Raw genomic sequence first — 26,065 nt, 5'->3', positions numbered from 1 at the left:
AGAGGCATTGTTAAAGTCATTAAGGACCTCAATAATGGCATGGCAACTTTTTGCCGAGACCGTAGCTGTTAGAATAATTTAGGGGTGGCAAAATGGTTAAAAGAAAATAATTAACCACCCATATTATCCGCTAAAAATGGGTTGGATAATGAACTATTTTAAAACGGGTCAAATATGAATAAGAACCATATTATCCATTTAGAAAATGGATAACCAATAGGTAACCAATGGATAACCAATGGGTCTAACTTTTACATTTGTAAAGTCTCAAATTGGGGGTTCCTCAAGTTAGGGAGACTAAGAATACTCCCAAAAGTAATCATATGCAAGAAGTTAACCATATTATCCGCCGGTTAACCCATTTTTATCCATATTAAATATGGGCGGGGCAGATAATTTATCCGTTTTTTCATTACTCGTTTTCAACCCGAATCATATCCGCCCCGCCCCGCCCGTTTGCCACTCTTAGAATGATTCTTTCTCTTCTTTTATTTTCTCACCGTCAATATAGTTAGTTGAATTATTGGTATTAATGGCACAGGTCTCTTGCAACCTTTAGGCAAAAACTGCTTTATTTTGGTCTAGAAGATAAGTGAAAGATGTAATAAATTCAGGCGCCTATTCCTCCTTCGTCACCTTTCATACCCCAAATAAAAATATTTTACGTAGAGTTCCTGATATCAAGACTCACAAGTCACAACCATCATCAAATGGAGTCTCACAATCACCCTTCATCCCAAAAAAAATAAAAAAATCACGTGTTAGCAAATGGAAAAAAGATCTAGCTCACACATGAGAGAATGTACTAAAGTTAAAAATAAGTGATTACACTAATTTTATAAATTAAAAAAAATAACAAAGTGGGATTACACATTCAACAATTTTGGCATTCAGGAGAGACAGTTCAGTGGTTACTAGAACATTTTGCTGCTCAAGAATATTCATCAAACATTTCTCAAAAAAAAAGAAGTATTCATCCAATGTGAAAAAAACATTGTCTTCCCGAGATGGCTATACAGATTAGAGAATTCTGCAGAGTCTCTTCGATCCAAAGTCATTTGACAGCTTCTCAAAATTTCTGCTCTTTCTACTCAAACAAAAGTTTGAGATCAACAACCAAAATCTGTATATTCTATGTTTTAGGCATATGACAAAAATCAAGGAATTTCATAGTGCTAGGGTATTTAGTACTTCGCTTGACATATTATAAGAGCTGCCACAGTTTAGCACCCGCAATGACTTTTGCATGCGGCCTTCACAAGACTGGTGCCAAAGGAACAATCATTTACCAAACGCTCTGATATCTTGATATCTCTGCTTTTCGAAATACACGGCATCTTCTCTTTATAACTTTCCATAAGCATACTACAATGCAACACAGGCTACACACAAAAGAATATCCATATATAAACTTAAAATGGAAAACTGTAGCTTCAAGAATAGGACAGTTACTTGAAATTAGAATTACGCACCTAATGCATCGTCTACGTGACTTGAAGCAGTCACATCTTACAAGAAGCTATTCTGAAATCTCCACTACTTTTTGTCGTTAGCCTTCTTCTTGAGTGACCCACTCAATGCTGCTTTTGTTTTTGTCCACTCTTTCATTGAAGCAGCACTCCTCATGAAAGAACAAGTATCACTGAAGCTAGTATCTCCAACAAATTCTTGTTTTGGTGCAGATACGTGTTTCTTTTCAGGAGTTGGAGCCAAGCCTTCATTCATTACTTCTTCTTTCTGCTGATAATTTTCCAGATGTGGAAGCTCTTTACTGAGATGAACATTCTTCTGCTCCTCTACTATGGTACCCCCATTGCCAATTCCAGGGACACTGAGAGCATCAGCTTTGGTCCCTTCCTCAGATGTGGAAATATGTTGGAAATCGCTTTTACCTGTGCTGCTAGATTTTTGCATCTTTAAAGTCTCGCCCATCACTGCCAACTCTGGTTTTGGAAAGAACTGCGAAATGCTGAAAGAACTTCTGGTGGTATCACGAACCAACTCTGTCCACGACAATTTTTGTCGCCATGCAGCACCTCTGGCATAAAGATCTACAGGGGCATCTACATTGTCAGTTGAATCTTCAGCAACTTTACCCAGCTCTTCATGCTGATTTGATACTTTCTCATCTTTTTCGCCAACACCTTCAGAGCCAGACTGCATCTCTTTACCAGGAATAGCACTTGGCAAAATATCTGATACACTGAACATAGCACCACTACTCGCACTAACGAGATCTTTTTTGTCATGCTGATCTGAAACTTTCTCATCTTTTTTGTCAGAGGACACACTAACACCTTCAGAGGTAAACCGCATCTCTTTACCAGGAATATCACTTGGCAGAATATCTGATACATTGGACGTAGCACCACTACTCGCACTAGCGAGATCTTTTTTGTCATGCTGATATGATACTTTCTCATCTTTTTTGTCAGAGGACACACTAACACCTTCAGAGCCAGACCGCATCTCTTTACCAGGAATAGCACTTGGCAGAATATCGGATACACTGAACGTAGCACCACTACTTGTACTAACGAGATCTTTCCATGGAGACTTCTTTGGAAATGTGGCACTACTATTTCCTGAATGTGCTTTTCTCTTTGCTTCAGGTTTAGATGGCAAAGTATGTGCCTCGCCATCTTCATTTTCTGAAGGTGCTTTTCTCTTTCTGTTGGAAGACATCTTCCTTCCTTGCCTTTGTTTATCTGTGGCAAGTTGTGATTCCTTGGATAGCGAATTCTGGGAGCAAACATGCATGCACAAAAGGAACACAAAAACTGAGATACTAATACCTTATTTAGAAAGTGTAGGGCAAAGCTAATGTAGAACATAACAGAATATGAACCTGAATAGCTGCGATTGCTTCCTGGGTTGGATCTTTGAACATAGTGGTTTTATCATTTGCACCAGCCACTACATTGATAATAAGGTTATCATCATCTTCGTCCATTTCTTGGTCGACAGAATTCTCATTATCCTGAGTAGCTGTCATTGCTTCCTGTGTGGGATTTTTTAACACAGTGGCTCTATCATTTGCACCAGCCACCACATTGAGAATGAGGTTATCATCATCTTCCATTTCTTGGTTGACTAGATTCTTATCATTCTTCAAATGATCAACTGTAACATTTGAGCTTCGAACTTCCTTAGATAATTTAAAATCTCTAGGATCCTGCTGAGAGTATTTCTCTCGCTCAAAAATTTTGTTCAACACTGAGTTCATAATGTTCAGCTCTTTCTCATCCATTCCGCCATTCTTTGAGTCATAATCACAAAATGATTTTTGCTTGGTTGTATCAGGAGGACCAGAGTGCTCTTCACAATCACAAAAATGGATAGGAAATGAAGGAACTTCCACTCGCTGAAAACTGTATTTGTGCTTGCCAGTTCCTCTAAAAGGCACTGATTTTAACTGCACAAAGAGAATCCAGAAGCATGGTTTTTGACATAAAAAGAAGTATAGGCCTTACTGAATGAGAGAGTATTCAAATGTAAAGCATGAATTTGCAAGTCATCTTTCCCACCATATGTAATTAAAGAATAATTGCATCCAAGGAAGCATGTCATAACCAAGCACCGGGAAATAAGGATTTACCTTTCCTAACTTAGGGAAGTACATCCGAAGCTGCATTTCATCCATCTTGGACCCTTTCTTCTGATATTTAAGGGATTTTGTCATTTCAGCTGCAGTAGCGGCAAGATGGGAAACTTCTTCTGTATCGGGAAGATGGGCAGAAGTAGTGGCAAGTGCAGCATCTTCTTCCCACTCACGTTTCAAACGAAGGAAAAAATGCTCCTTTGCCTTCTCTATTCTAAGTCTCCCACCTTTCCACATGCATCCATTATACTGCAGATCAAATTGGATTAACACCAATAAGCATCAAGACGACAACAACAACGACCCAGTAAAAACCCAAAATCCCATTAGTGGGGTCTGGGGAGGGTAGTGTGTACGACCTTACACCTACCCTGAGTGAGTAGAGAGCCTGTTTCCGAAAGACCCTTGGCTCAAAGAAGACGAAAAGAGACAATATACCAATAAGCATCAAGGTAATACAAATATGTAGAGTGTTGGTTATTGCTGCAAGTTCAACGTGATTATATGAATTACACAACAAAACCCTTATACAATAGACAACAATGAGCGCTAAAAACACTACCCTCCCCAGACCCCACAGTTAGGATTACACTGGGCTTGTTGTCGTTGTTGTCTTGCACTGCACCGATTTATCTAAGAATTTAAGTTATATACATGGACAGTGTAATGAATTTTTAATTTAACCTATTATAGCAAGTTATTTGCCACTTATTCTAGGCTACCAATCAATATAGACAACCGTGCAATTGCGGATTTCGCTCATCAAGTTCTTGTTTGATCTGCCGCTGTTAGAACACCACAATATTCGTCTTTTTGGGTTAATGTTCTCAATATATCTTTGAAATGACCTCTGTAAAATATTTTTCGTAGAACTTAAACTCTTTATCTAATGAAAACAAGCAATTTACCATATACCTTAGTGCACAGCAAAAAGTTAGCTGAGTTACTACGAAAAATAGCTAAAATAAAGATTGAAATCGAGAGATATTTATACCGTGCTGAAAAGCTTGGCTAAGGATTTATCGGAAGAAGGAAGTAATTCCAAGTAAGCAAAGCTGCGGCCTTTGGTTCGAACGATGTCCATAGATTCCACTTTTCCGAGTTGTGGTGTTGAGAATGTCTTCTTCAAATCCTCCGCCGTCACACATTCGCCTAAACCTCCTACATATATCCTTATGGTTGATGCATCGCCGCCTTCGGCCTTCGCCATCTCTGCCGGTACCGCCATGTCCCACGCAACAAGCTCTGGTCTAAAACCTAATACGCCTTTGTTGAGGAAAAAGAAAGGGTAAATTACACTTTCCACACTAGAGTTTGTCAGCTGAATCATAAACCCCCCATTTGAAACCCTTCCTTTTCTTCGTTTTTTTTTTAATTAAAGAAGAAAAAATAATCAGATAGCTAACCAACTAGACTATGCTATACAAATGTTTAATTAATTTATTTCAAGAAATTGGAATTAGACATTCTTTAATTATATTGATTATTTTTATTTTTCCTTGATCTAAATTCTATTTGATTAACTTTCAATGTCTTTTCAAAAGACGCATAAAGTATAGTTCTTATTTTCTTAAAATGATAACAACTAGTATAATGTAAAGTATAGAGTTCTTATTTTCTTAAAAAATAGTAGACCAATAAACAATACTAGCTTTGGAGTAATTATCAGAGTTGTCATAGTTGCGATATTATTTGCTCAACTATCATAAAAAACTATTTGAAAGTTTTGGGGGTTATATAACATTAGAGTTTGCACTCGATTAAAGTATGGTTAATAAATAAAAACGAATTACATCTGGCACTGAAAGATGTATTAAACAAGAGTAACTATATGATGAATCTTAATTGCATTAATTATATACGTTCATCATTTTGTCATCAGAATTATGTTTGGTACTAAGTAAAATAATATTTTTAAATTTTTTCATATTTGGTTGGTTTAAATATTTAGAAAAATATTTTGTATTTCCTACCAAGAGCAGTAAAAATATTTTTCAAAATTTTCTTTCAACCTTCACAATTTCCTTTAGTTTTCAGTATTAATCCAATCAAAAAGGAACGAGAAGGACTGCAAGTTTGGGATGAAGGATTGAGGACACCTGATATTAAGGGGTCATATTAGAAATAGGAATTATTGGGGTAAAATTTAAAAAGTCAAAAAGGGGTAAAACAAAATAAAAAGGAAAAACCAAATTCGGCCCGCTTTCAGCTTCAAATTACCTGCCGCTTGCGGTTCTTTCTCTGATAGAGTTAAATGGTACGCATGTTTCTCTTTCTCTGTCGCCTGCTTTTTCTATATATTTTCCTTTCTGTCCTATCTCTGATTTATGCTAAAACCCTCGTTCCTTAAGATTATTCTGTCTGTTTGTTTCCATTTCTCAAATAAAGCCGATATCACAATTCTGTGTAAGTTTTACTAGTTAATATATGCTTTATTTGCCTCCCACTTGTTATTAGCTTGAAGTTGTGATAGGTATATTAATTCGCACCCGATGCATAGAACAAATTTTCTGACTAACTATAACAACCTTTCTTGTGTCGTTCATTAACATAAAGTGGTAGTGATGATATGAAATTATGGAGCTAACCTTTGTGGCAATATACAAGTAAATTGGGTAAAATTGATTGAACTGCTGGAAATTTGTCTTTCTAACTTAGTCTTTGGTGTTATGGTCAGAATGTGCATATATAATGGGATTAGACAATGTTAAAGTAGTTTGGAAGGACGAACTACGTTGTGGGGTTATTCTGGCAACCTCTTTACTTAAGGTAGAAAAGAAAAGAATAGTCCGGTTCACTAAGCTCCTGCTATGCATATGGTCGGGGTGGGGCCAGACCATATTGGGTCGTATGTACGCAGTCTTACCTTGGATTTATGCAATAAGATGTTTCCGTGGCTTGACGTGACCCCCAACTTTACTGGGTATTGATTTGGCGGTCCTTCTCAGTATTTTAACCATGATAATTATGTGTTTTGTTTCTATTTGTACCATTTGTTTGTTTTGGATGGGGTTGTTTTGCATCTTCTTCTCTGGAATTAACTCAATGTTTCTAATTTTCAGAGGATAACTCATTTTCAAAAATTTCCAGACGATAACTTCTAGGATGTGATGAGGTGGGACAAAGATGTGAGTCGTTGCTTACTCTTTTTGGTCAGGCGCTACTCTAGATCTGTGGGCCATTCTGCATTAGCAAATCGTGGTCAACCTGTGATTCGAGTGTCAAACAGTATAACACATCTGGGCCGTCCAAAGGAGGGTGCAAAGCCTAGTCAGCTATTGTCTTTGCCCCCATTTCCTGGCCATCCTTTGCTGGGAAAGAAAGCGGCCACCAGTCCTGACCAACCATCTCGTCATGTTACTGCCATTAGCTGGATCAAATACTATTTTGATGAGATACCAGGCTCGGTCATCCAATCCCATTTTAATAAGGGTCTTGTAAGTATTAATGTATCTTTCCTTTTTCTATGTGAGTTTATTTGTATTTTTTCTATAACATTTCCACCTAGTCAATATATGGTATTTTTTTTTTGTCTTTAGTTAATTACATTCCTCTTCCGGGGATTCGTTGTACAACTAGTACATAGACTATATTTATGGCTAAATACTAAACCTTGGAGACCAGGGTTCAAATCCCAACAGAGACAAGAAGCACTAGGTGAATTTTTACCATCTGTCTAACTTTTGGTGGGTAGAGTTACCTGGTATTTGTGCTGGTGGGAGGTAGAAGGTATCCGATGGAATAGGCGAGGTGCGCACAAGCTGGCTTGAACACCACTGTTATCAATACTAGTAGCACAGTGCTTGTGACGAAGTGCCGTAGAGAAACATAAATATGCAAGCCACATAAGACAGTTTTATGGATAACCAATGACAAGTTCATTTGAACATGGATAAATGACATATGATAATAGCATGTTAACTTGTAATTTTGTTGTTCTTAGTCTTTATATGTGTTCATGGCTAGTTCAGACTTCAGACATAATATTGAAATTATGTCTCACGACAACTTCAAGAAGAGATATTTTGTTTCATAAGGTAGATAAAATCTGTTGGTTATAAAAAAGTAGATAAATCTGTTAAATGTGCATTTGTTCTGCTCCTCTTCTTCTCCTGAGTTTAGAATATGACATCTATCTTACCCTTTTGAAGGGCTAATGGCTATCCTGTCTTATTTTCTTGCAGTGAATATAAATATTTCGACAGTTATCTTATCTTTCTTGATTTACAGGTTCAGTTAGAGTTTAATGAGTCATCTACAAGCAAGGAAGGACAAACAAGATTGCTGAGAAAGGTAGTGATGCTTATATGATTCTAGCAGTATAAGCTTCATTTTGGATATTGAAAGATGCAAACATCAAGTCCTAAGGGGCTCCTTCTATTTGTTTTTGGACCCGGGGTTACATTCCCAATGCATTCCCCTATTTTACAATTTCACAGTGAATTCACAGATTAAGCATTCTGAGGTCATGGAAGTTGGTGCAAGAGTTTATGTGCCCATATCTGTTGCTGAAACAAAAATCTCAAAACGATATGATGTTATACCTAGTGGCACTTTGTACCCCAATGCTGATGAGATAGCGTACTTGCAAAGGCTTGTATTTTACAAGGTATGTTTTTGTTTATCTGTTTGCTTTTCTGCAAATTTTACATTTGTTTTCCACTATTTGTGGTGACTAGAGATGATACAACCACTGTGGTTATTTGTGCTGCTTCTTATGTTCTTTTCATGAAATGATTTGGTGGAACTATGCACCAAGGTTATGCTTGTTTCCTGTAATTAATGAATTGTTCAAACTGTAGGACCCTGCCTTAATTGTGCTAAACAAGCCCCCTAAACTGCCTGTGAAGGTTAGATTCTAATGTATTCTTTGTTGGGCAATCTTGACTACCACAATTTTCAGCCTCTTGTCTTCATTTCTAATTATTAGAGTGACTTCAGGGAAACCTTCCCGTGCATAATAGCATGGATGCCTTGGCAGCTGCAGCATTGTCCTATGAATATGACGAGGGTCCTAGGCTGGTAAGTCAGCATTGCTGAAGTGCTATTAATCAAAACTTTGAAGATCTATTTACTTCTAATTTTCCTCAAGATATCTGGTGTCTTCTAGTAGTCAAAAAAGGGGAGTTATTTTTCGTTGGCAAAGAAGCAGTTGTTGGGGTTAGAGATTTACGTTGTTGATGTTAATTTGGAATTAAGTTCAGCTTTGCTGATGATTGCATATATTGTCAAGGTACATCGTCTTGATAGAGAGAGCAGTGGCCTTCATTTAATGGGAAGAACAGAAGAAAGTATCTCCCACCTTCATTTGTTGTTCAGCAACGCAAAAAGGTCCAAGTCCCTGTCTAAGGTACTTAGTCTGCAACTGAATTTTCCATTTGTCTTTACTTCCTTTCCTTCTTCAAGGGAGAAATGATTGGTATTTTGTTGTGTGGGTGAGAATTCTGTTTTGACTTCATTGGTTGAGTAGGAATTTTTCTGTGATGCATAAAGCTCTGACTGCCATTCAGGCATGGAATGATGCATGTGGATCAACGTATCAGAGGTATTGGGCGTTGGTAATAGGTTCCCCCAAGGAGAAGGAAGGCATAATCTCTGCACCACTTACAAAGGTTTTCCATTTCCCTTGCTTACATTTGCAGGCTTCGGTCAAGTAGCATGAGTATTCATTGTGCTTGTTTTCATTGATTGCAGGTGCTTCTTGATGATGGTAGAACTGAGAGAGTCATGTTGGCTCAGCACTCAGGATTAGAAGCTTCTGAGGAGGCTATTACAGAATATCGGTTGCTTGGTCCAATGATCAATGGATGCTCATGGATTGAGTTGCGCCCTCATACAAGTAGAAAACATCAGGTTCCTTTTACCTTTTTCTTTTACTATTTATGATCCTTGTAAAGGACAGTTCATCTTTTAAATTGTGAAGATATGTGTATAGATTTTGTAGTTGCGATCCCTGTGAAAAGCAGTGATTCTTCTAAGTTGCGGTGCTCTAAGAGATGCATAGTGTTTTTTTTATAATTGTAATCCCAAAATTAGGACCATTAGTAGGTCCAAGTAGAAAACTTGCTTGATGAACCCAAAATGAGAACAAGGGGAACTGATGAAGTTGCTTTCATAAAGCAGTATTATGATTGAGAAATATCTCTTGTATGCGGGTCTTTTCATTATTATCAGCATCTAAACTAGTGAGGTTGGCCCATTACAAACAGCAGTAAGCGAGTAAAAAGCTGCTTGACTACTGGATTTGTATGCCTAACTTTTCTTGGATTCCCAAACTCAAATGAATTGCGTGGGTAAATCAAACTGTAAGAGAAGGCGATACTTTTTTAATATTCTGATAGTTAGTTGTTGGTAAGGGAGGGGAATAGGAAAAATGATCCTGTTTTCTGTTACTTTGCAGCTTCGAGTCCATTGTGCTGAAGCACTTGGAACTCCAATTGTGGGTGACTACAAATACGGTTGGTTTGTTCATCGGAAATGGAAGCAGATGCCAAGAGTAGATGTTGAGCCTACAACAGGGAAACCCTACAGATTAAAGAGGCCGGAAGGTTTGGATGTTCAGAAAGGAAGTGTCTTATCTAAGGTTCCTTTATTACATCTGCATTGTAGAGAGCTTGTGCTCCCGAACATTGCCAAGTTTATTGAGCTTCACAGTCGAAAAACAAGAACTCGCTGTTTAAATGCAGATAATAGCTCAAAACCAGATCTCCTTCGGTTTGTAGCACCAATGCCATCTCATATGAAAATTAGTTGGAAGCTTATGTCCTCTTACTTGATATGAAAAATAACAAGTCTCCCTTGGTTTTTTCCTCATTCTTTGCTCTTTCAATTGTCTATGATCTGTCATATATTTTTCTGGGTCTCATCTTGTGAATACTTCTTCTGATCGCTAAATAGAAAAAAGGAAAAAATTGTAAAGTAATTCTGTTTTCAAAATTGGTAATGATTCCAAACTAGTGGTAATCTCTATTTATCTTTACATTTGGATGGGAGTTATGGCATTAGCAACGGAATCTTTTTCGAATAAGCACTTTTTGGGTTTTTATAAGAACATATAAGCAAAAAGCCAAGTCCTTTGTAAATAGCTCCATCTACCAACATAGATTAACCAATCTAATTGAAATCAGAGGCCAACTAAAAAAGCAAATTAGCTAAAAACATGAAGTATTTGAAAAAGAAAAAAGAGATATGAAGTAGGAGTACATTAGAAGAAAAACGGTTTAAATACTCTATTCATACCTTTATTGAATAAAACGGAATATGGAAGAAAAATCAATTTAGGTGGATTCGCAATTAAATTAGAAAAAAATGTTAACTCAAAGAAAAAACCAGTTAACAGTTAGAAAAGATACTGTAAACTTAAAGAAAACCAGCCAACCATTTGTGATATTAAATTCCACATCGGGAAAAAAGACAAAACCATTAACTATCCACCGGTAACCCTAAGCAATAAAATTATACTATCAAAAGTGATACGTAGTACGGAGAGTTTTGGTCTAACAATAAAGTTTTAAGCTATGAATTCGAGCCGTAAAAGTTCTATTTATATTTGCATTGGGATGTGTGATTTTTTCTTATATTCTGTGCGAATACGAAATACCAGTCTTGGAACAAAAACGTCATAAATGTTCTTTTCTTTATTTCCTTTTCCGTATTTGTTTCTCCTGCTTTTTCAATGTACCAAAAAAAAATGGTTTCTCCTATTTATTCACGTTTTGCTTTTCTTTAACAAGAATTATTTTACTTTATATCCATACCATCCCTCACGGCTCTTTGTCTCTCCTTCTGTTCCATATATCGGTCCACATTCCTTAGGGCACCTCGGTCGGAAAAATATTATTTTATTGAATGTTTTAACTAAATTATATTCTAATCGTTCCAGTTTATGGAATCTTATTTCCTTTTTGGTCTGTTAAAAAAAGAATGACTCTTTTCTAAATTTGAAAATAATTTAACTTAAATTTCCAATTCTACCTTAACGAGAAGCTTTTATAACCACAAAAAATATTCTGGACCCTTTTTGACTTGTTTAGGACCCCTTTTTGACTTGTTTAGCACCACAAATTCCAAAAGTCTATCATTTTTTTTAAACTACGTGTCTAGTCAAACAAGTTCACATAAATTGAAACGGATGAAGTATAAATTTATCTTTGATCATATAATAAAATGAGGTAATATTATGTTTTTGATTGTGATTATGGAATAAAGTTAATATATGCACACGTATCATTAGTTTAGTGTAAATATTAATTACAAATAAGTTTTTCTTCCTTGATTCATGCATGGATCATTTAAAAAAAGATAATTTTATGAATTTAAAATTTTGAAAGTTGTAAAATTTTAAAGAATTAAAATTATGCGAATATTTATTAGTAGCATCTTCAAAAAGAAAGAGTATAAATTGTGACGAAAAAAGTTCAATTAAGTGGCCAAAAAACATGCACGCACACTCTTTAGACTTGATTAAGATTCACACAAGAAAGAGAGAGAGAGAGGGGGAGATTCTTAGTTATTGACTAGGACAGAAGAATCTAGATCCTTAAACTCTTCATTATGTCTGTGATGACTCACTTTGGCCACTTCTGTTTCTTCTAGATAACTCTCTTTCTCTTCTTAGTTAGCCTTTCTGTATAATAAAACGAAAACTTTTTTTATGTTTAGCTTGAAATTTCTAGTGCATTATTATTGGTCAGTTTCTCCTTCTGCTTTCTCAGTTCCAACTCCTTTCTCCCTTTCCTTCCCACTATTATAATTTCAGTGTAATCACTTTACTTTTCTGTTTGGAAGTCAAATTTCAGACTAGCTAAATATAGTCTGTGATTTTACTCTTCTTTGCTCTGATTTTCTAGTACCATTTCCTTTGAAGCTCCAGAACATATGTTCTTCCTCATGTATTGCTGTGTTATAAGAAAATCTTGCATTTTCCCTTATCTGTATCTCAGTTTTTGTATAATATCTAGCTCTATTTTTGCTATAGTTCCATTTTGGATGCTTTTTTGTTCATAATTACATTGATTTAGCTTCTGCTGACTCTCAATCTTGTAGCTAGAACTCACTTGGTTATAAAAAGAAAAGAACTTTCTTTAGTTCTTGAATTTTGTTTTGTTTTTGGGGTGGTGTTATCTAGCAGAGGTTGTTGGCAAAATGGGATCTTTTGCTTTTTCTAAGTCATTTGGGGTGTTATGTCTTGTAACCTTGTTAATGGTTTCCATATTGCATTTAGTTAGTGGGATAGGTGCCAATTGGGGTACTCAATCAACACACAATTTGCCCCCTGAGATAGTAGTCAAAATGCTAAAGGACAATGGGTTCCAAAAGGTTAAGCTTTTTGATGCTGATTATGACACACTTAAGGCTTTGGGCAATTCTGGCATTGAAGTTATGGTTGGTATTCCTAATGACATGCTTACAACCTTAGGTAGCTTGAAAGCTGCTGAGAAATGGGTTCCCAAGAATGTATCTGTCCATCTCTCTGACAACAATGTGAACATCAGGTAAATCTCTCTCACTTGCTCATGTTTCTTTCACTTTTACTTAGTTTAGTTTTGGTTAGTTCTATCTAAGAAAGCTCAAACCTATATTTGCCAGCATTATGTATATTTCACATTGCTGTATGAAAAAGTTCCCATAGACAATGAGCTTGGCTACATACTAGTTGGGGGATAGGCGGAGCAAGGATTTGAAGTTTATGGGTTCTTAATTTGTAATCGAACTCATAACTCGTCTTAGTTAAAGGGTTCACAATTAAATATTTATATATGTTTAATTGATTTCCTTACACAAATACAAGGTATAAGCAAAAGCTACTGGGTTCGCCCGAAACACTAGCTCCGCCCCTGAGTTGGGGGAGTCGTATTTCAGCATATTGGGGAGTGACTAAGCATTACGGACCTACCTTTTTAATGCATAGGCCAAACTCTAAATTCTCATAAACTAGGTTGATAATTGATTGAGCTTAACAAGGTTGCTATATTTTATGGGTTTGAGAATTGAGACTATCGCATTCTGTCTGACTATGTTGCTTGGATACGTGTTTGGGCACCCGACATGGCCATGGGTGTGGATCAAAGAAGTCGGATTTGTCATCTATGTAAAGTTGTGAGCAAATTCTGTTTGTAAATTCAAGTATAAGAAACCTCTACTAGAGAGTGAATGCCAATCAACATGGTTGCCGGGGTTGAAGAGACAGTATTCCACTGAACTCATAGTAACGAGATTGGTTATATCCTATCTTTGTTTCTTCTTCTCTGTTTCTCGTTCTGTTTTGTTCTGTATATTGTATGCAAGACCATGACCTCCACTTGAATTAAATGACCTTGTCTTAAATATATGTTGTATTATAAGCGTAGACCTCAATGTGTACATACGCTGTGTTTGATTTTGTAGGTACGTTGCAGTTGGAAATGAGCCTTTCTTGGAAACATATAATGGAAGTTATCTAAGAACAACTTTTCCTGCTCTACAAAATGTCCAAACTGCACTCGTAAAGGCTGGCCATGGTGATCAAGTGAAGGTCACCGTCCCCCTCAATGCCGATGTTTATGAGAGTGCTAGTAGCTTGCCATCAGGTGGTGATTTTAGAGCAGACATCCATGACTTTGTGATCCAAATAGTCAAGATCTTAAGCGATAATGGTTGCCCTTTTACTATCAATATCTACCCATTCATAAGCCTCTATACAGATTCCAACTTTCCGGTTGAATATGCATTCTTTGATGGAAATGCAACACCTCTAAACGATGGCGGGACAATCTACACCAACATGTTTGATGCAAATCATGACACTCTCGTGTGGGCTTTAAAGAAGAATGGGTTCGGGAACTTACCTATTATAGTCGGAGAAATTGGTTGGCCCACAGATGGGGACCGCAATGCTAACTTACAATTAGCGCAGCGTTTCAACCAAGGGTTCATGGCTCATATATCAGAAGGAAAAGGCACCCCTATGAGGCCTGGGCCTGTTGATGCCTATCTGTTTAGTTTAGTTGATGAGGATGCAAAAAGTATCCAACCTGGGAATTTCGAACGTCACTGGGGAATATTCACCTATGATGGGCGACCAAAATACTCACTAAACCTTGGCACCACAAATTCTGGATCTTTAGTTCCAGCTAGTAATGTGAAGTATTTGGAAAGAAAATAGTGTGTGCTCAAGCCTGACGCTAAGCTTGATGACCCCCAGATTGCGCCTAGTGTTAGTTATGCTTGTGCGCGTGCTGATTGCACAAGCCTTGGTTATGGGACATCGTGTGGAGGCCTGGATGCGCGAGGAGACGTTTCATATGCATTCAACAGCTACTATCAGATAAACAATCAGCTCAATGACGCCTGCAAGTTCTCAGGGCTTGGGACAATCACAAAGTCGGATCCATCTACGCCTAGTTGCAAGTTTGGGATCACGATCGAACCATACTATGGAGGTGCAGAACAAAAATTTGTCTATACAAGGATGTTATTGTCTCTGATTCTCTTGCTATGGACAATTTTGTGACGTTCTACACCTCTTTTTTTTAGCTATCTAATTTGTTTATAGAAATAGTTGTTACCCTGCAATGTAGTACCATACGCTAGTGATTTGTCTTCTTTAGAAGCTCTTTGCATGAGGAACATAATGTTTGCTTCTTTAGAAGCTCATTTCATATCGAGTTTAACTTATATGTACTGACCGCATAAAAAATATTTGTATTATTAATTCAGTGTATTTTATTCTGTTAAAATCTTTGCACGAATCACGTCATTTCTTTTGTTGAATGCTTTCGAAGTTTGCATGATCCGTTAATTCCTCTATGGATATGGACCAACCGCAAATATATATATGAGAATTTTTTTTAGTGATGTGACAATTATTATCCCTGATAAATCAAATAACCTTACATCGATTTATAAATCTCAAGCGTATTTTAACCTTAATATGACTAATTAAAATAATACATAAATCACTCCTTAATAACGTCATTATAGAAGATACAAAATTCGAGCAATTTTGTTACGTTCTACCGTTGTTATGCCAAAATAAAAGATTTTACATGAGCTCCCATTCTGCAGCGTGGTGACATGATCGCTAAGGGAGTGACATCGAGTATAGATAGGGTTAAATCTGCAGAGGGTTGGTACAAATACATAGGTCCCTTTCCTTCTCTTTTGGATGAATGAGGTGGTTTAGAAGGCGCTTTCCGACAAATTAAAGAACATGTTGGTTAAAATGTTTTCATTTTCAGTTTGGTTCAATTTTTCATTTTTCTTGAACACCCTTACAGCTTGTTTGGATGATTGTAATGTATCGTTTCATAATGTATTGTATTGTATTGTATTGTATTGTATTGTACTATATCGTTTTGTTGTATATAATGTTTGGATAGATTATATTGTTTGCTGTCGTTTCATTATATTATGCACAAATATGAAGAATAAACTTGCAATATTATAAACAAAAAGTAAGGTACGAGATAGAATTATTATATAAAAAGGTAGGGTAAAGGATAAAATAGGATTATTTAATAATAAGGAAGAGCAAGATGAGAGAAAAAAATAAGGTAACGACGCTGTCACGACCCAATTTCACCTATAGGTCGTGATGACGCCTAACACTATAGTTAGACAAGCCAACTAATAAATTAAACATATAGCGATAAAATTTAAATCTAATAAAAATAATAAGACACCAAATTCTACCAATGTGTGTGCCAAGACCTGGTATCACAAGTGTATGAGCATCTAGTAGATTATACAAAACCTCAAATATTGTCTGAAATAAAAATAGACAGAATGAAAAATACAAGGAGAGACACTGGTAGCTGCAGAACGGCTCAGAAAGGCAGCTCACCACTATGCCCCTGGATAACGTGGGTGTAAGACGATAGGTCCCCCACTAGTACTTGCCTCAGGTCCTGCACAAAAAGTGCAGCAAGTATAGTATGAGTAGGTAAACAACGTGTACCCACTAAGTATCAAGCCTAATCTCGAAGTGATAGAGACGAGATGGCCGACTTTGACACTCACTAAGGATCAACAATAATAAATGGAATAGATTATAATTATTCAAATCAGTATGATTCACAGAGTTAACAATAATTTTATTCAATTAGCAGAAATAATAAAAATCCTTCAAATGCAACAATTTCCAATCTATTAATTAAATCCTTCACTTTCAATAAATTTTCGATTTATCAAATAGCTTTACAAGCTGCAATAAATTGTCCAAGTATCGTGTAATTATTATTATTATTATTATTAAGCACGATTTCTGCTGAGGTCGTACAGCCCGATCTAGAGTTTCGTGTACACTGCCGAGGGACATGCGGCACGATCCATAGATGCATCTATCCTGCCGAGTCGTTCGGCCCGCTCCACAAAAAAGGAGGACATTTTCATATGAACCTGCGGAAGGAGAGTATATTTATTATAAGATAAATTAGGGAGGAAGAACAATTTCTCTTAACAATTAATTAATTTAAACAGAAAATCAAGCATATGAGATTTCCACCCTTTAATATTTTTATCTAACCATATCACATATATATATATATATATATATATATATATATAATATTTTTATCTAACAATTCACAATATATATAAATGTATATATATATCAAATAATATTAATTAAATAAAGAATACAATTTACACAAGTAATTCATGCTTTGAGTCCTAAACTACCCGGACTTTAGCATTAATAGTAGCTACGCACGGACTCTCGTCACCTCGTGCATACATAGCCCCCACAATTAGCAACAATTATTACTTTAATTACCTATGGGATAATTTTTCCCTCACAAGTTTAGACAAGAGACTTACCTCGTCTTGCTCCAATTTAATCCTCTAAAGGCCTTTTCCACGATTATCCAACTCTCTCTAGCTCGAATCTAGCCAAAATAATTCGATATAATCACTAAAAATTTTAGGAATCAATTCTATAAGAAAATACTACATTTTTAATAAAAATTTCGAAATTAATTAAAAATTCGTCTGTGGGGTCTATGTCTCGGAATCCGGCGGAAGTTACGAAATATGAATGCCCACTCAACCACGAGTTAACCCATACCAAAATCACTAAATTCCGATAGCAATTCGGCCCTCAAATCCTCAAATCTATCTAAGAGGGTTTTCAAACTTTTCCAACTCAATTCACCAATTAAATGATAAAAATAGTGATGGATTCGGGTAATTTAACCAATATTGAGTTAAGAACACTTACCCCGTTGTTTTCTCTGAAAATCTCCCAAAAATCGCCTAAATCCGAGCTCCAAATCGTTAAAAATGTAAAATGAGAACTTAAACTCTCTGCCCAGTAATTTCTTCTACGCGATCGCGAACTTTCTCACGCGATGGCGTAGCACAAATTTTTCTGCCCAGAAAATAACTCTACGCGATCGCGGAAAAATCCCACGCGATCGCGAAACACAGTCTCAACAAGCCTACGCGATCACAAACCTCCTCACGCGATCGCGAAGCATTAAGCGCATGGTGAGCTTCTGCTTCATTTCCTCTTCGCGAACACGGCCTTAGCCACGCATTCGCATAGCACAACTGAATCCAACCTACACGATCGCGGACTTGCCCACGCGATCGCATAGAACAAATTCTCAGCTGCCCAATTAAGCCTATGCGATCGCAACCCAATCCACGCGATCGCGTATAAGGAAATCAGAAGAAAATTTCCAGCAGCTATCACCAATGTTCCAAAAATCAAAAATGATCTGTTAGCCGTCCGAAACTCACCCGAGCCCTTCAGGACCTCGACCAATTATACCAACAAGTCATAAAATATCATACGAACTTAGTCGGAACCTCAAATCACATCAAACAACGCTAAAATCACGAATCATCCTCCAATTCAAGCTTAATGAAACTTAAGATTTCCAACTTCTACATTTGGTACCTGAACCTATCAAATCAAGTCCGATTGACCTCAAATTTTGCACACAAGTCACAAATGACATAACGGAGTTATGTAAATTCTCGGAACTGGATTCCGACCCCGATTTCAAAAGGTCAACTCCCCGGTCAAACTTCCAAACTTAAATTCCTATTTTAGTCATTTCAAGCCTAATTTTGCTACGGACTTCCAAATGAAATTCCGAACACGCTCCTAAGTCTAAAATCACCATACAGAGCTGTTGGAATCGTCAAAATTCTATTCCGGGGCCGTTTTCTCAAAATGTTGACCGAAGTCAAATTTGCCCTTTTAAAGCCAACTTAAGGAACCAAGTGTTCCGATTTCAACCCAAACACTTCCAAATCCCGAACGAATCATCCCCGCAAGTCATAAATCATTAAAAGCATATACGGAAAGTTTTATTTTAGGGAACGGAGTTCTAAAAGTCAAAATGACCGGTTGGGTCATTACAAACGCGAACACACCAAATCGGTTGTTCCATAAAGTGACACTTTTCGTCGTTACATAACAACGAATTTAACGATATGATACAATAAAATTTAAGTAACAATCAAAACAAATATTATAGTTAAAAGTAACAATACCACATAATATAACAAGTAACAACCATCCAAACAACTGTTAGACTAAACTGTTATGTTCGCCATCTGTACAGTACATAACCTGTCCGTTCTTGTCTGTAAAATATGATAAGTAGACAATTAACTCATGCTAAAGATGGTCTGAAACTTGCCCAGAGAAGCTGGACTGGAAATGGCCGAGAGAAGTAATCAGTTTGGACAAATAGTAAAATGGGAAAACTAATCGGAAGATCACTATCAACTTTAGCATCATCATCATCCTTTTCAGATATTCACAACACGATCAATCAATTGGTTCTGAAGGGACAATATGATCAAGCGCTTGAACTTTACAGTGCAAAAGTTCACTGCTTTTCCAACTCCCATGCAAATACCACCTTCCTTCTTCCTTCAATCATCAAGGCTTGTGCTCATTTGAAAACCCATCAATTCTTCGGCTGTCAGCTTCACTGCTATGTACTTAAAAATGGGTATTCTTCAGAATCCACAATATCCAATTCTCTTATATCAATGTATGCAAAATTCTCTGATACAAAATCTGCATACCAACTGTTTGATACAATGCCGAAGAGAGATACCATCTCCTGCAATTCCATGATAAATTGCTATTATCAAAATGGGTATTTATTTCAGTCATTGGAGTTGTTTAAGGATATGTATGTACAGGGTTTTACGCCAAAGCCTGAGTTAATGGCTTGCATTTTATCTGCATGTGTTGAGACCAAGAATTTGAAACTAGGAAGAGCTATCCATGCTCTTACAATAGTTGATGAAAGAATAGAAAATTCAATTTTCTTTCTAACTGCATTGGTAGACTTCCATTGGAAATGTCGTGAGCCTGATTCGGCTTACCATGTTTTTCAGAGAATGGAAGTGAGAAACGAGGTATCATGGACTGCAATGATATCTGGATGCATAGCTGAGGAGTTGTATGCCAAAGCACTTGAATTATTTCGCACAATGCAGGTGGAAGATATTAAACCAAATAGAGTTACATTGACTAGTATATTACCAGTTTGTGCTGAGTTGGGTGCAGTAAAGTATGGAAAAGAGATTCATGGATATGCATTTCGCCATGGATTTGACTCGGATTCTCAATTTTCATCTGCTATTGTACACATGTATTCTCAATGTGGGGAAACATTGTGGGGTATAAAGAAAATATTCAACGGTTCAACTAAAAAAGATGTGGTATTGTGGACTGCTATCATAACAAGCTATTCTCGAAATAAATCTAGATGTCGAGAAGCTATAGAGCTTTTCAATGAGATGCAGCTGAGTGGAATTCGACCAAATGATGTTACTTTATTGGCGGTAATCTCTGCTTGTACTAATCTGTTATCAGTATCTCATGGCCGAGGAATGCATGGCTATGTTTTTAGAAGTGGTCTTAATTCACGGTTGTTCATTGGTAACTCCTTCATAAATATGTACTCAAAATGTGGTTTTCTTATGGACTCTGCTCAAGTTTTCCAAGAGATGGCTATAAGAGATTCTGCATCATGGAGTGCATTAGTCAGTGCTTATGGGACTCATGGTTTTGGAGATAAAGCCTTGGATCTTTTTCATGAGATGAAAGAGAGTGGGATAAAGATTGATTCCATTGCATTACTTACAGTTTTATCAGCTTGTAATCACTGTGGTCTTTTTGAGGAGGGAAAAAAGCTCTTTGATGAAGCGTCAAAGGATAAGAGCTTCTCAATGACTGTGGAGCTCTATGCTTGCTACATTGATCTCCTGGGAAGGGCAGGTAAGCTAGAAGATGCTAGTGAAGTCATTAGCAGAATGCCTATGAAACCTAGCAACAGAATTTGGAGTTCACTGATTGCGTCTTGTAAATTACATGGAAGACTGGAAGTTGCAGAACATTTGGCTCACAGACTCACCAACTCTGAACCCGGAAATGCTGCTAATTTTGCTTTATTAAGCTTGGTATATGCTGAATCTGAAAACTGGCCTGGAGTGGAAGATGTAAGGCGAGAAATGAAAGAAAGAAAGCTAAGAAAAAGCTACGGGTTCAGCAGAATTGAGATAGATGAATAGATATTGTAATCCTTCTGAGCACTCAACAACTCTGAGCTGGATAGGTAGACTTTGCACCGTGACATTCACTGCAAGGGAAGAATATTGAAAAATGGGTAAATTCTAGTAATAGGCCCATGGCACACATCTCAGAATTGCATCTATCCAAAGTGTAGAGGTAAAGAGTGACTGTTAGATTAGAACGTTTAGTGGGTACATTAGTTTCAGTTTCCAAAAACTAATCATGATTCAAGATTGATGCACCTTAGAGACGCTCATGCCTGCAGTCCCATGCAAGGAGTTGAGTTTGTTCGAGTTCAATGAGAAAGTATGAGAAAAGGATGATGTGATTCGCTGCTTAACATTTTGATTTGTGAGTCTTGAACAACTCGAAAGACCAGGGGCACTAAGAAATAGAGTTTTTAATCAAAATTCTTCTTATGTTTGGGTAAGTCTTTGTCCTTATTATATAGTCTTGATCGCATATAATCCTTTAAGTTTGTTAAAGTTGAGCACATATGGTCCATTTAATACACAAAACGAAGCTGAAAATTTAACAGCTCCGTCCCATCATGCAATGCACTTGATTCTGAAGAAGAATCTGAGAGCAAGAAGCCATTTTACTATAGGTCAAATGGCTCTCCTTATACCAAATCTAGAGTGAGTTTTGACAAAAACACTTCAGATGCCTCCCCTACTGGTTCCACAAGAGAAGTGCAGGAAGGGATAGATACGAGGGTCAGGTGGCTAAAGAGGAAAATAGATGATACAATAGAAGGCCAAGGCCAAGCCAAAATCAGCTCGGAGGAGACCTCCGCTACCGCCTATGGTCATGAGGACCTGGATAGTTAGAAGAAGCCATGTTCATTCATCATAATTGATTAATTACATTGTCTGAGCAACGATAAAGTTGTTTCTGTGTAACCTGTAGCTCACAAGTTCGACCCGTGGAAGCAACCACTAATGCTTGTATCATGGTAGGCTGTCTACATCATATACCCTTTGGGGTGCGGCCCTTTCATGTACCTACGTAAACGCGGGATATCTTGTGCATCGGACTACTCCTTGTAGCTTATTACTGGTTTGGTTCTCACCGTAGTATAAATACAGCTTATCACATCACTGCGTTGTAAGTCACTAGTTATGTGAAATTTACTTCTTTATTTAACATATATAAAGCTCTTACATTATTTACATACAACAACAACAACCCAGTGAGTTCCCACAAGTGGAGTCTGGGGAGGGTAGAATGTAGGCAGACTTTACCCCGACCCTCGGCTCAAGAAAATAAAAAGAGACGAGAGACAAGAGAGAGAGACAATATGTTAGTACCATCAACAGAACCATATGAGTAATAACAACAGCATAAGAACCAGAAAATAGATGAAAACAATAACAAAAACCAGTGAATAAAGCCCGATACTATGAAAAACGAAAGAATAGTGTGGACACAACAATAATTGGTAGTAGCCTAGGACCCAACCTTATCAGATCAGCCTCCCCCCGGACAAACCTTATTTACATGCCATAGCTATAATTGTCCGAGCTCGTTCTGAACTCAAGCTTTTCTTTTATGCTGCATCTTAAAGAACCGTTATTAATTGTAGTTAATTTGAAAACTACACAAACTAAGGTCTATCTTTTTCTTTGATGGGTAATGGAAGAGAATAAGGTGGAAAGTCCAAGAGTAGGAAATCATTAATAATAACTGAAAAGCTTTTCTTAAAGCTACGTCCCAACCAGAAAAATCATTCTTCTCTACTGTTTTCTTCTTCTTTGTATTGCAGGATGTAAGAGCTGTTGAAGTTTCTGTTTATGCATATGTTAAGCAGACAATATGTGCTCAATTTTAGTAAACTTATAAGGATTATATGTGTGCCAGAGTACATGAAAGGGACAAAATAGACCACTTCAAAAATAAGGGCCAATTTTGGTTAAAGAACTCTTAAAAAAATTCTGCCTTTGCACAAAAATCAAGCTTGGTCCAAGGGGATTAAGGATGTGATATAATTATTGAATGCTATAGAATGATCCTTCCCCTTTTTTTGTGTGTGCGCGCGTGGGGGGTAGGATTACAAAACCAATTCTCCCCATAAAGAATATAAGCAAGCTGGTGATTTTATTCCAGAGAATTGCTACACGAGAGAATTGTATCCTTTCAGTACAGCAATACAATCAGTACATCAATCGACATCCTGAATCCATATGCAGAAGAACAGCTAAAGATCCACCTTCACTAACGTGTGCGGCTCTTTGGATTACATTCCAAAGTTAGAGCTGAAAAATTGAGTCGAACTCTTACCTGATGAACAAGGCAATCACGTAAATAATGATTTTGAAGATGGCCACATTTGCTCATATGTTAATAATATAGCACATCATAATTTCAAAAATACTCCTCAAATAACTCGATGACATTGCAATATGGCTCATTTGTCAATAATAATCTCAAAAATACTTAAAGAACTCGGTCTTCTAGTCCTTTTAATCCTCCCCACCACCGCGCCAAAATTACATGGCTTTTCTGGATAAGCAGTGTTAGGACTTGGAGAGATAAAAGGAACAAAGAGAACAGTGTAGGGAAAGATAACACAGAGGGTGCAGTACAGTAAAAAGGAAGTTATAAGAAATATGCCCGATTGCAGGGAAGAAATTATGCCTAGGCTTCATGATACACTAATATCCTTCACACATAATTCAACTTAGAAGATAACAGCTTTGGTATTAGCTGAAGCATCCCGAGGTTATATGTTGACAACAAAATCATATCGGAAAAAATATCCGAGTTTGGACAATGAAATCTAGATGTTCAATTTATTGAATCCAAAGCAGATAGATTCTGAATTTAGCTTTGATTGGCAACAGTAGGATCAAGTAAAGTACAAATTACCTATCAGTCTATGTTGCGCAGACTCTCCAAAACAGCTGCCGCACTCGTGTCGGATCCTCCAAAAATACACTATTTTTGGAGGATCCGACACGTACCAATATTTTCGGAAAGTTCGAGCAACATAGCTATCAGTTATGCAAACAAAACTGAAACAAAAAAATCTGGCAGAAAATTGGTAGCATGATAAAATGCTGATTAGATAGCTGCTTGCAACTCCACTCCACATTTTGAATCTGAGAACTTGCAGAATACAGTGCAATGTTGTCACTCAGGGGCAGGTAAAGTGTGTGCAGTTCCCATTATCTAGCTTAATTTCAGGGCATTAAGCTATTTGGAAACGAAAAATTCCCTCTTATGCTCAGGAAGTTCCAATCTAAGGTACTTTCACAATGTATTTAGTCTGGTCCTATGGTTGCATCAATTCTTCATTTGATTTGACGACAAATCTAAAGGTGTATGACATGATTTATATGAGTATAGATATTTTGTGTTCAAAATACAATTTGCTAAAAATGAAGAAATGCTAATCAACAACAACAAACCCAGTGTAATCCCACATGCGGGGAAGAAATGCTAATCGGAAGCACAAAAAGAAATACTTAGATGCTTGCACCACAATGAATATCTTTAATCTGTAAACATCACAAACTTTAGAAGATAAGCAAAAGGTCTGCAAATACCTAAAATTTGTGCCCAAACTTTCTGCTCTAATTAGCATTGGCAGACACTCCCGTCTTACTATCAGTCTCAGAGCTGGATTTTGGTGGAGGTACATAAATTCTAGCTCTTCTCAAAATTACAGAAACAACCCAGTGCTTACGCTTGCTCAATGGTCTTGAATGATCTAACTTTACCTGAATTTACAAATTTCAATAAATAACTCAACATCTTATTCAAAGTTAAGAACAAATCAAGCTAGAAACTTTCCCTAGAGAAATATAAAAAAATGTATAATTACATACGCGGTCGCCGATGTTGCATTCGTCGTTCTGGTCATGAGCCATGAATTTAGAGGTGCGCTTCACATAGCGATTATAAAGCTTGTTGTGGAAGAGTCTATCTACAGCCACCACTACTGATTTCTGCATTTTGTTTGACACTACTGTTCCCACCACCGGTTTCATCCTTCCTCCGCCTCGTTATCTCCGCCTTAAACCCTACCGACTACAGAGCAGAACCGGAACTAGCTCCATTTTTGCTTTTTTAGTTCTTTTGTAGGACTGAATTTCTGTTTTTGCTTCATTAACCTCGTAACTTAAGGATAAATGTCAATGTAGTCCCAAACTTTTTGAAAATTCAAGGGGCGATACGCATTTTTTATTTTTCAATCTCTTACTTTAGAATCTACGTTTTACCTCCTTAATTTATTGTGGATTGCAATAACTCCCTTGTATTATAAAAAAAATGAATCTTTTCCTTGAATGTGTTGAGAACTTAAAATGTGACGTGACGGACATCTTTTTTCATAATAGTAGGTGTCATTTAGCAAATGTATGGAATTTAAGTAAGAGATTTAATGTCTATTACCTAAGTACTAGGAGAAAATATATGACATTGATAGTTGAATATTACATATTGAGAATATCATATAAAAATTTGTATTTGATTAATTAGATGAATTTATTCTTTTTACCGGTTAAAGTTGTGTATAACAGTAACAATATATCCAATGTAACCGGTCCTTACATTATCTTGTGCATGTAGAGAGTATATACTCTATCTTCATTGGCTCAAGAACAGTTCAAGTAGTGTGAAATAAATATTATTATTGAAATAAAATATCGTATAATACAAGTAAAAAAAGAGAGATAAATTGGAATAATATGGAATAGTAGGGTGAAAGTAGGGGTGTACATGGACCGGGTTGGTTCGGTTTTTATCAAAATCAAACCAAACCAATTATATCGGTTTGGATTGGTTCGGTTTTGTCGGTTTTGTCGGATTTTTCGGGTTTTTATTATTTAAATATTATTTCGATCTTACTTTGTTAAATTTTTTATAAGTAAATACATGTTTAGTAAAAAATTTAAAAATTGACAAACATATTATCTATTAAAATATTCTTATGGGAG

At 36.7% G+C, this 26,065-nt stretch overlaps 5 protein-coding genes across 9 annotated transcripts; 3 read left to right on the top strand and 2 right to left on the bottom strand.

The window, feature by feature from the left end:
* Window positions 1-806: 806 nt before the first annotated feature.
* On the bottom strand, window positions 807-4,956 carry LOC104112100 (protein REPRESSOR OF SILENCING 3). Its single transcript, XM_009621940.4, has 5 exons — window positions 4,596-4,956; window positions 3,599-3,850; window positions 2,849-3,415; window positions 1,473-2,742; window positions 807-1,382 (listed from the first exon to the last, which is right to left on the bottom strand). The coding sequence occupies exons 1-4, from the start codon at window positions 4,929-4,931 to the stop codon at window positions 1,537-1,539; spliced, it is 2,361 nt and encodes a 786-aa protein (XP_009620235.1). The 5' UTR covers window positions 4,932-4,956; the 3' UTR covers window positions 807-1,382; window positions 1,473-1,536.
* Window positions 4,957-5,728: 772 nt separating this feature from the next.
* On the top strand, window positions 5,729-10,414 carry LOC104112074 (RNA pseudouridine synthase 3, mitochondrial). 5 transcript variants are annotated; one of them, XM_009621913.4, is made up of 10 exons: window positions 5,729-5,858; window positions 6,664-7,038; window positions 7,832-7,894; window positions 8,052-8,210; window positions 8,404-8,451; window positions 8,543-8,623; window positions 8,835-8,951; window positions 9,112-9,213; window positions 9,296-9,454; window positions 10,002-10,414. In XM_009621913.4, the coding sequence occupies exons 2-10, from the start codon at window positions 6,712-6,714 to the stop codon at window positions 10,380-10,382; spliced, it is 1,437 nt and encodes a 478-aa protein (XP_009620208.1). In that variant the 5' UTR covers window positions 5,729-5,858; window positions 6,664-6,711; the 3' UTR covers window positions 10,383-10,414. The 5 variants fall into 5 exon arrangements, with proteins under 5 accessions (XP_009620208.1, XP_009620223.1, XP_009620200.1 ...); XM_009621928.4 differs by having other exon boundaries at window positions 5,731-5,858; window positions 6,692-7,038; XM_009621905.4 differs by lacking the exon at window positions 5,729-5,858 and adding an exon at window positions 5,870-6,007.
* Window positions 10,415-12,598: 2,184 nt separating this feature from the next.
* On the top strand, window positions 12,599-15,259 carry LOC104112066 (glucan endo-1,3-beta-glucosidase 6-like). Its single transcript, XM_070181250.1, has 2 exons — window positions 12,599-13,095; window positions 13,988-15,259. The coding sequence occupies exons 1-2, from the start codon at window positions 12,746-12,748 to the stop codon at window positions 14,742-14,744; spliced, it is 1,107 nt and encodes a 368-aa protein (XP_070037351.1). The 5' UTR covers window positions 12,599-12,745; the 3' UTR covers window positions 14,745-15,259.
* A 4,032-nt stretch (window positions 15,260-19,291) lies between these two features.
* Window positions 19,292-21,124, top strand: LOC104112059 (pentatricopeptide repeat-containing protein At4g31070, mitochondrial). Its single transcript, XM_018776171.2, has one exon. It carries the CDS (start codon window positions 19,292-19,294, stop codon window positions 21,122-21,124), a length of 1,833 nt encoding a protein of 610 aa, XP_018631687.2.
* A 2,081-nt stretch (window positions 21,125-23,205) lies between these two features.
* LOC104112050 (uncharacterized) lies at window positions 23,206-25,182 on the bottom strand. Its single transcript, XM_009621879.4, has 3 exons — window positions 24,956-25,182; window positions 24,674-24,847; window positions 23,206-23,405 (listed from the first exon to the last, which is right to left on the bottom strand). The coding sequence occupies exons 1-2, from the start codon at window positions 25,115-25,117 to the stop codon at window positions 24,701-24,703; spliced, it is 309 nt and encodes a 102-aa protein (XP_009620174.1). The 5' UTR covers window positions 25,118-25,182; the 3' UTR covers window positions 23,206-23,405; window positions 24,674-24,700.
* Window positions 25,183-26,065: the final 883 nt, after the last annotated feature.

This window comes from Nicotiana tomentosiformis, chromosome 7 (assembly GCF_000390325.3).
Source record: "Nicotiana tomentosiformis chromosome 7, ASM39032v3, whole genome shotgun sequence".
NCBI lineage: Eukaryota > Viridiplantae > Streptophyta > Magnoliopsida > Solanales > Solanaceae > Nicotiana > Nicotiana tomentosiformis.
The sequence above is the reverse complement of the archived record's forward strand: the minus strand, read 5'-3'. Positions and strand labels throughout refer to the sequence as shown.